This window comes from Rutidosis leptorrhynchoides, chromosome 7 (assembly GCF_046630445.1).
Source record: "Rutidosis leptorrhynchoides isolate AG116_Rl617_1_P2 chromosome 7, CSIRO_AGI_Rlap_v1, whole genome shotgun sequence".
In the NCBI taxonomy this organism is placed as follows: domain Eukaryota; kingdom Viridiplantae; phylum Streptophyta; class Magnoliopsida; order Asterales; family Asteraceae; genus Rutidosis; species Rutidosis leptorrhynchoides.
The window spans coordinates 39,158,806-39,169,050 of NC_092339.1; the positions used below are offsets into that span (position 1 = coordinate 39,158,806).

General features: G+C 34.0%; 2 protein-coding genes across 2 annotated transcripts; both read left to right on the forward strand.

Moving 5' to 3' along the window:
• The first annotated feature begins 1,899 nt into the window (after positions 1-1,899).
• LOC139857146 (uncharacterized) lies at positions 1,900-7,219 on the forward strand. Its single transcript, XM_071845874.1, has 12 exons — positions 1,900-2,373; positions 2,487-2,572; positions 2,998-3,077; positions 3,198-3,253; positions 3,356-3,404; positions 3,595-3,741; positions 3,879-3,974; positions 4,107-4,220; positions 4,310-4,443; positions 4,833-5,077; positions 5,198-5,968; positions 6,718-7,219. Exons 1-12 carry the CDS (start codon positions 1,955-1,957, stop codon positions 6,765-6,767), a joined length of 2,247 nt encoding a protein of 748 aa, XP_071701975.1. The 5' UTR covers positions 1,900-1,954; the 3' UTR covers positions 6,768-7,219.
• An 845-nt stretch (positions 7,220-8,064) lies between these two features.
• On the forward strand, positions 8,065-10,245 carry LOC139859119 (uncharacterized). The gene has a single exon (XM_071847926.1). It carries the CDS (start codon positions 8,065-8,067, stop codon positions 10,243-10,245), a length of 2,181 nt encoding a protein of 726 aa, XP_071704027.1.

Sequence of the window (10,245 nt, forward strand, 5' to 3'; positions counted from 1 at the left end):
ATTTCTTGACCACAGAATTGAAGCTTTGAACGGATCTTGAACATGGCCGAGCTGTATTCACTTACCTTTTTGAAATCTTGGAACCTTAGATTTCTCCATTCTTCCCTCGCAGCTGGGAGTAATATTTCCTTTTGATTATCGAATCTACTCTTGATACTTTCCCATAAAACATGTGGATCTTTGATAGTGAGAAATATATGTTTTAAGGTGGTATCAATATGTTTGCGAATAAAAGCAATTGATTTTAATTTATCTTGATCGGAATAAATATTGTTTTCTTTTAAAGTTTCTAGAATACCCAATGATCCGAGATTTATTTCTACGTCCATAACCCATGATGTGTAGTTTGTTCCCGATACGTCTAAGGCATCAAACTCAAGCTTTGATAAGTTTGACATTTTCTATTTTCAGAAAGATGAACAACATAAATCATAATCATAATCAATTTTTTTCATAGACAAATAACAACATGAAATTAGAATTAGTTTAGATTTATAAGTAGCAAACAAAGGAATAATGGTATGATTACAAATAATAAGACCATAAGGGAAGGATAAAATATAGGTTCATCTAGTGGTGTACAAGCAACAAGGATGATAGCTATTATGACCAATATAGTAGGAAAAATCATCCTTGAGTTAATCATCTTTTTAAAAAATTTTGAGAGTAGTAATTTGAGAAAATGAAGATTGATTTGTGAAAATGTGAAAACGGGGATGTTTAATTTATATTTGAAAAATATAGTCGTTGTAACGTCGTCAATCGGCGTTAACAACCGTTATGTATATATGGCCGTTCTAACGTCGTTAATTAATGTTAACGATCGTTATGTTGCCGTTGTATTAAAAGAATTTTAATAAAAGAATTTTATTAGTATAAATATGATTACTATAAAATACATTTAGTATAAATACGTTTAGTATAAATACGAAGATTAAGAGAATAAACATATTATGCATAAATAAATAATGATTAATTGCATAAGTAATTATAAATGTTAGATAACATAAATATAAATGTTAGTGAAGTTAATAAGAGTTAGATTACAAAAATATAATTCAGGCGGTATAACCGACCATGTGTAACATAAATATAAATGTTAGTGAAGTTAATAATAGTTAGATTACAGAAATATAGTTCAGGCGGTATAACCGACCATATATAACATAAATATAAATGTTAGTGAAGTTAATAATAGTTAGATTACAGAAATATAATTCAGGCGGTATAACCGACCATGTATAACATAAATATAAATGTTAGTTATGATGATAATAATATTTACCTTACTAATAAACAATACAAGATATCGTTAAAGAATTTTATTATTATTACCTTGATTAGTGATTTGTGCTTGCTTAGATAAACCTTGATTATACGGAGCACTTCGTGCTGATAACGTGTTATAATATAGCAGTATATAACTACCTTTATTGGCTTGATTCTTGATATTAGATTACTATATGGAGTATTAGATAAGAAAGATATGAGTGATATTTTTATTCAAGTGTATCCTTATTATTACATTTGATGAGGTATTTATAATACATAATTTACTGTACATATTTTGACTCCAATAAATGAAGTAGTTGACACAGTACTTATAGACATTATTGTCATTCACATTCACTGCATCACAATATAATTCTAAATTTATAATTTATAGATTATGAAGTGTATATTATATTATTAAATATAAATATAAATTATTCAGTGAATTTTATTTTTTTTTCCCCATAAATTACGAGTATAATAAAATAGAGTAAAATATAAATAATAATTATAAATTAATTATAAAATAATAATTTATAATATAATAATTAATTATAAATAAATTACTGTATAAGTTGGATTTTAGATTTGGATTTAGATTTAGATAAAAAAAACCATAACTATTTAACCGATCATTGTAGACCATCTCCACCGCTTTCCCGTTCCCTGAATCCCCAAAATTATGACGACACACATGGGCCCTCCACCTCCCCGTAACCCTACAACAACCACCGCCGATCAATCTCCGGCAACAGAACCTCCTCCATCCAAAACCCTAGACGATACACTTATGCCCCCTCCTCCACCTCCCTTAAACCCCGCTATATCCCTAACCACCCAATCAGATGAATCCCTACATCCTGAAACAGATAATTCCTTACAACCTAATCAACCGCCGCTCACCTTCGACGATGCTCCCGCCGCCCCAGCCGATAATTCTATGCCAGTTGAAGAATCGAATGTATCAGAGAAGGAGATAAAACAGCATAAACCACCCGGCAATGCTGTTCCGTACACTATTCCGCCATGGAGTGAACCTCCTTGCCATAATTTTTTCCTTGAAGTGCTTAAAGATGGCTCAATCATCGATCAATTTGACGTGTAACATCCCTTGTTTTGCTATTTTGTCCTTTTAATTAGTTAACTGTATCATTAATTGCATATATACAATTTAGAGTATTCATGTTCAGTTTTGTTGACTTGTATTTGTTTAGGTATGAGAAGGGGGCTTACATGTTTGGGAGAGTAGATCTTTGTGATTTTGTCCTTGAGCATCCCACTATTTCTCGCTTTCATGCTGGTAAGTTTTCGATTTAATCTTATATGTTAAGCCACATGTTACACCAAGTTTGCAAAAAATCGTATTGGGAGTACTTGTTCGCGACTTTTTAGAGAGTAATTGGCAACTCGGGACTACCCGGGGAGTAATTGAATGTTGACCAAGCTTGACTGTGACCGCGTTTTGATTTATTTTGACCTATTTGGCTGAGTAATCACGAGTTTTGGCCGAGTAACTCAAAAGGCTACAAAATTTCACTACTTACTCAAATTTTTTGGGGCCAGATATTTATATTTATGTTGTTATGTATTTATTTCTCATGCACTTATTTTAACTCTTCACTGGGAAGTTAATATGATCTTGTTTTTTTTTTTTTTTTTTTTTTTTTTTTTATCTTTAAAGTTCGTATTATAACTTAATGATCATATGTTGTTATGTTATGTCAGTTCTTCAGTTCAACAAATCTGGTGGTGCTTTCATTTATGATCTGAGTAGCACACATGGGACTTTCATTAACAAGAACCAGGTATATATTTATACCCACTTTACAATTCATAGCAGTTTATACATTTGCTTGTTGTGAATCCTATCAAGTGATTGATGTGAAATATTATCTTCTTGTTAATTATATCGTTTATAAATTTAGGTGAAGAAAAAGGTGTATACAGATCTGCATGTTGGAGACGTCCTTCGATTTGGACAGTAAGTAATTATGCTATGTCAGTCTCATCATTAGGTTATATCATTGAATTATGACAAATTTCGGATACAACTTATTGTGTTTGCTTTATTTGCTTATTACAGTTCAACCCGGTTGTACATATTTCAAGGACCATCTGATTTGATGCCTCCGGTAAGTCCATTAAATATTTATATCAACTATAGTTGCTCACATTATTTTATATCAGTAAGAATTGAAATTTCGATCCATTATTATTTGACTACTATCTATCTAAGTACACTCATAATTCAACATTTTACTTATCCAAACATTTCATTTCATTGCATTTGATTTGTTACTTGGTTGTTGTTTGTTGTATAAGGAAAAGGACTTGAAAAGTATTAAAAGTGTTAAGATGAGAGAAGAAAGACGTGACATGCAAGCTTCGCTTCAACGAGCGAAAAGGGAAGCAGCACTTGCAGATGGTATCTCATGGGGCATGGATGAAGATGCCATTGAAGAAAATGAGGTTTGTTAGATTATTGTTATTTGCTTTGAAAGTTATATTATATTATATTATTTCAGTAGAAAATGATAAGCGTTTGGGTTATTTTATTCGCGAATTTCTATTGGAATTTTAGTAACTAAACTGGAATTTTGATTTAGGATGACCTTGATGAAATAACTTGGCAAACATTTAAGGGGCAACTTACAGAGAAGCAGGAGAAAACCCGTGAGAAAGTGTTGAAGAGGCTTGAAAAGGCAAGTATTTTATCTTGTATTTTGCATTTAGCTGATGAACATTTTGTTTAATTGTATAATATAATATAATATAATATAATATATAATATTGGTCTATAGTGTTGTTTACTGAATTTGATTATTGGATTACAGATTGCTAATATGAAGAAAGAAATAGATGCTATACGTGCTAAGGACATCTCCCAAGGTGGTCTAACACAAGGCCAACAGACTCAGATTGCTCGTAATGAACAAAGAATGGCTCAGGTATCTTATTCTCGGTTTTGTTTATTTCCAATATTTTTGTACTGTTATACATGAATATTCATAGAATGTGTTTCAATGGTTTGGATTAGGTTCTTGAAGAGCTTGAAAACTTGGAGGAAACTTTAAATGAAAGTATCCGTGAAAGTTTGGGTGCACGTGTTGGGAGAAGAGTGCATGGTAAGAAGAAAGGAGCAAACGAGGATGATGAAGACGAATATATGAGGTAGCATATTTTTTGTTAACAAAATCTAAGATGTCGTTTGTTTTTCGGTTTGCTGACCTTATTATGTCTTATGTATGCGCGCTCGTAGACGTTTTTTCTGCAGACTGTTTCGTTTTCTCAAGACATAAGATAAAATAATGTCTTATTCTGTCTGCAATCTTGCAGACTTAGAAATGTGCTTCTAAGTGCTGACATGATTAAGTTATTTTGCAGACATAAAAACAAACAATCTTCAGACCTTTAGACCACATCTTCTTTACGGACATGGTCCGCAGATCTTCAGACAAAAACATCTTAAAAAACAAACAACGCCTAAATTAAATTTAAAAATTCTTGTTACAGTACACCATAATTTTTTGATGACTTTGTTCTATCACACAATGTGCCAGTGATGAAGATGACTTTTATGACCGAACAAAGAAGAAGCCATCTAAACAGAAGGGTGCAAATGGTCAGTCAGTTGAAACAGCTGATTCTCTTTTAGACAAAAAGGACGCACTCTCTAAACAAATCGAGGAGAAGAAGAAATCGATCGATGACGAGAAGAACAGACTGGCTTCTGCTGGTGATGCCTCATCGGCTGAACCTGGAGATGAACTGGACGCATTCATGTCTGGACTTTCGTCTCAACTCGGTATGTAATTTACATAAATACCCTTATTTGGAAGCAACAAAGGTTTGTGCACCAAGATAAAACCTGTAACTTATAGTTTTTTTTTTTTTTTTTTTTTTTTTTTTTTGTTTTTTTTGGCAGTGCATGACAAAACAAATTCACTTCAAAAGGAATTGGACGAACTCCAGTCTGAGATGGAACGAGTAGTATACCTGCTGAAAATAGCCGATCCTGGTGGAGAAGCTTCTAAAAAACGGGCATCCGTTTCTAGTAATATTCCCGAACCCCAAAATACGAAAAAGCCGTCTGTTGAGAACGAGAAGAAGCCAAAAACCGTCCAAAAACAAGGTAACACTAGTGATGTATTGACCCAAGCAGAAATTAAGAGTGAGACCGTAGTAACAAATGATACAAAGTCAAAAGCCCCTGTATATACTGTTACGAAGCCCCAATGGCTCGGGGCTGTAGATATTAAAGGATCAAAAAAGCCCGAAAAGGCGGTTTCTTTAGTTGTGGAGGAATCGGACGGGTTTGTAGATTATAAAGATAGGAAAGAAGTTTTGAAGAAAAAGGAGAGTGGTGAAGTGAATTTAGATGTGGGACTTGAAAATGCAGCACCTGGTTTAATAATAAGAAAGAGAAAACAGGTTGAAGAGGTGGATGATGATAAGGGTAAAGTTGTAAATTCAGATGTGGATAAGTCGAATGTAGGACTTGATATTGCTGCTGAAGATGCTGTAGCGTTGTTGTTGAAGCATACAAGAGGAATTCAAGCAACTGATGATGATGAGGTTGTTACAGATGATAATAAAGGGAAGAAAGGAAAGAAAAAGGCGAAAAAAGTTCTTGGTCCTGAAAAGCCTTCATTTTTGGATGGTGAAAACGATTATGAGTCTTGGGTACCTCCAAAAGGTAAAAACAATTCCGATCAATCATAGTTTAATATCTTTTTTTTTTACTCGTTGAAAAGTGTAATGCTTAATGTCTTTGATGAAGTATATGCACATTTCAATAGAATAGGGTGTTTGGGTTATGTTTTATCTCTAACTGGTCAAGTGGGTTAAGATAAACAAGTTAACCAAAAAGAAACGGGTTGAAGGTAATTCGAAGAGTATTCAGTTTTATAAAAATGTTGTCAAGAGGCGTCGATTAAGTGGCGTCTTGACTGCCGCTTAGAGCCTAAATTGATTTTCTGGCATGCTTTTAAACCCATGAAAATCTGATTCTACCATTTTCATGGTGTCCTAATTTTATTTTACTATTTTTTTATTTATTTTATGTTGCTACTTTTTATTTTTATTTTTTAAATTCCTACTTTTTGGCCGGAGGTCCACTCGGAAGCAATCTCTTTATCCGTCGAATAAAGAGAGGGATCACTTTCTCTACTTTTCTGGGTGGAGAAATGACTTGTTTTTATTCTCGGGTAAGGGAAAGATTGTCTACATCTCACCTCCCCATACACCACTCAGGTGGTATTGGGTTTTGTTGTTGTTGTTGTTGTTTATATAAAAATGTTATTATATATGCCACATTTTATGTGTATAAAGTATCAGAAAATGACTAAAGGATGTGTGTGTAGGCTGATCTATTCATTTGTAGCTGCACTTTAATTATTTTATTATATGTATTTTGCATTTAATTTGTGGTCTATGTTAAATCAGGTCAATCAGGTGATGGCCGGACTTCTTTAAATGATCGTTTGGGATACTAACTACAGATGACATTTGATGACTCCCTCATCATCTGATGTGCGTACACGTGACTGCTTCCGTTAAAAACCATATCATATGTAACTGTGTACCAATGATTCAAGACGAAATCATCCTCACACTATGGAAATTGAAATCTCTGAATTTGAAGAACTGAGAAGATGACTGATATGCAGCAGAAATTTTCTCGCATTTTAGTTAAAAGTGGTTTTCATGCTGGAAACATATGGCTGATATATGATGTAAAAGGTCAGTCAAGAATTGTTCGATACTCTGCATTTGGCGTTTGATCAATGTTAGTTATGAATATCTTAGCAATTAAGAAAGTTATATAGTTAACTACTCCGTATTTCGGTAAGGGTGGTTATATTTCTACTAGTTGTCATGCAATATTTATGAACTTGTAAACTACAAATACTTAATAGTAATATTCGTTTGCTGCAGATATTATTTTGCTTGTGATCTTTACATGCAAACTCATCACAAATAAACAACATATGTTTCTACTCCCATACAATCACGTCCAAAGACCCTCAATCATGGCAAACAAGCACATGCTCACATGATTGTATATGGGTTCGTACCTACTGTTTTCTTTACCAGTTGTTTAATTCTGATTTATATTAAATGTTAAAACATGGATAATGGATGATGCCTGTTAAGTGTTTGATAAATTAACTCAAAGAAATAAGTATTTCTTGGAGCGCTATGATTTACAGATATGCTGGTAATGGGGACATGCACATGGGTATGGGCACATCAGCATGTGTTTCAATGTATTGAATATGATCTGTTTATCATAGATTTTTCTAACTTGGTGCCTTCTTTAGATTTTGTGTTATTATCAATGGATTAAGATAATCATTAGCACGCCTATAACCTTACAGTGGACGGATTGAATTTGTGTCTTGAGTTCTTTAAAAAAGATTAATTTGTAATCAGTTATCAGTTATACCCTTTATGATCAGCATCGCTAGGAAAAGTGGTCGTTAAACCTTTCGGTCTAGTTAATTTTCTGCATAATAATAGTCGTTGATGCATGATGAAGCTATGATGATATCATCATGACATCACTAACTTTACTATTCGTGGGCTAATAAATATAAATAATTAAATTAAATAATAGAATATATAGGAATAGAAAAATAAAACCTTCTCCTTCCATGAAGTTGCAAGTCGTCATCTTTGGTATATACCAAGCATCAACTACCTCATGTTCAACTATATTTAAGTATAACCAAGCCTTGATTTAGTCAAAAACTATTACGTAATTCCTTACTCCATATCTTGTTTAGAAGGATGTCTTGGAAAACTCCTGAGGATGCGATGCCGTGGGTGGGGTTGTATGTCGCTATAGCATCTCTAGTTTGCACTCTTGCAATGGCAGCTGATGCCTTCCACGGCTTCAGACAAGGGAAACTATGGTTTCCATGCAAACTTTTCACACTTAATGCTGCTTCACTTACAGTTATAGCCGTAGCAATGAAGATGCCGGTGGATCTAACTACCATCAATAAATATAGTATCGATCAAGATGCCAAGAATACTAGCATCATTTTCTTGTTCACCATGTTAGCCAATTTTCTCCCTTCTTTAGGTCTTATGGGTGACAAAGAACTTTTAGTCAACATGATAGCCTTGAGTATTCTCTTAATCACTATTCTAGTAAATGTATGCATTCAAATGGTTACAAAGTGGTACTTTTTTGGCGAGTTAAATAGTGAGTTTGACTTATTACAGATATTAGCCACTGTAACGGTATTTTCAGTAGCTTTAACTGTTCCAGAATCTAGACGAATCTTTGAACTACAGTACAAAGAGTTGCATGGATTGTCTTTAAATCATAAGGAGATTCATTTCTCTTATAAGGAACTCGTGCATAATGTTAAGAAGTATTGGGTAATGGCAGAAACTAGTAACCCCCAATTTGTGATTGCATGTTCACAAGTTTCTTCCGCTCTTGGGGTTGTATGTTTATACCTTGCTGGCTTATCAGCAATCAGTCTTGGAATGAGGAACCGCACTTATTATGCAGTTTTAGGAGAGTCGGATTATAAGTGGTCAATCAAAGTTATTGATTATCTCCAATATATTGGTATAACAGTAGGTGGTATAGCTCCAGGGTTTAGATGTTTAAGTCTGATTAGTCATTTCAACCTCTCTAAGAAATGGAGCACAAACCATATAAATGTATTTAGAGTTGAAAAACAATGGATCCAAATACTTCAAAAGTGGAAAAGGACTCATGTTCGTTCAAATATCCCAGGCCGCCATAGCAAAATGGTTTTCCATCGATTCAAAAACTTGATTTTGAATGTTTGTATAGTCCTTCAGATACTGGCTGCAGTTACATGTAAAACGGTATGTCTCATTCCTAGATGTTTTCTGATCATATTCTCTTATTGTTGGCATCTCTGCAAATTATTGTTGAAAACTTGCAATCGAAAGCCAAATGCATTGAACGATAACATGAATTCAGAGGTAGAAGAATACAGGAAATATGTGCTACTATTTGATGAGGAGGCTGTACTTTCAAAGAGAGTATTGACAAATATTCTTAAATCCATAACAAAACTTCTTCAAGAATCAGAAAAGAAAGAGCCAAGAAATCTTATGAAGCTATTAAAGAAATCTACAAATTTCAATGGAGTAGTAGAGTTCGACAATGAACGAGTCCCGCTTTTACATGGTGATAATGCCCACAATTGTTGGAGCCTAGTTTTAGTAACATTAACAGCTGTTGCTATTGCACTCCCTAACGTTGCAAATACTCGTGTCATGGAGTTACTTTCTGGTATGCGGGAAGGGCTCAAAATTGTAAAACGTATAGAAGAAAACCTCAACGAAAATTGTGACTTGGTAGAGGCAAGAAAAGCATCTAAGCGTTTGTGGACAGAAGTTGAAGTATACTTCAAGTGGCTACAGATTGATCTTAAAAACAAGGCTTACAAAGGAAAAACGTCAAAGGAGATTTTAAGGTTGTTAGGTGATGTGGCAGTACAAAATGTCATACAATTCAAGAGCCGGGAATCAAGAAGTTTAAATCGCTCATTTCACAAGTTCATAGCTTCGAGTTCCATGTATAGAATTAGTGAAACCATACAGCTCCATTGCAATAAGCAAGAAAATTGGCCGAATGATGAGCAACTTTTTGATTGGATATCAACTGTGATTGCAGATCTGTTATGTGCTTGCTTTACCAACATACCACGTGTGGTAACGATGATGTGTCATCACGATGCAATCGAAAAAAGGGAACACAGCATTCGCGCAGCAGCTAAGCTTCTTGGTAAATCAAAAAACATTCTTAGCGTACTTGAAAAGCGCCAACTTTCAAACATGGATGTGGACTCGATGGCGTACATTGATAAGTGGCACGCGCTACCCAACAGTGAGTTAATCAATGGTTGTGCTTCATCAAACCATGTTCAACCAGCTTCTGCAAGTACTAATGGATCACTTATAGTAACTGTTATGTGA

Coding starts and splice junctions, on each gene's coding strand:
- LOC139859119 (XM_071847926.1), top strand. CDS start 8,065: ATGTCTTGGAAAACTCCTGAGGATGCGATGCCGTGGGTGGGGTTGTAT.
- LOC139857146 (XM_071845874.1), top strand. CDS start 1,955: ATGACGACACACATGGGCCCTCCACCTCCCCGTAACCCTACAACAACC. Junction 2,573..2,997: donor TATTTCTCGCTTTCATGCTG/GTAAGTTTTCGA, acceptor ATGTTATGTCAG/TTCTTCAGTTCAACAAATCT. Junction 3,742..3,878: donor ATGCCATTGAAGAAAATGAG/GTTTGTTAGATT, acceptor ATTTTGATTTAG/GATGACCTTGATGAAATAAC.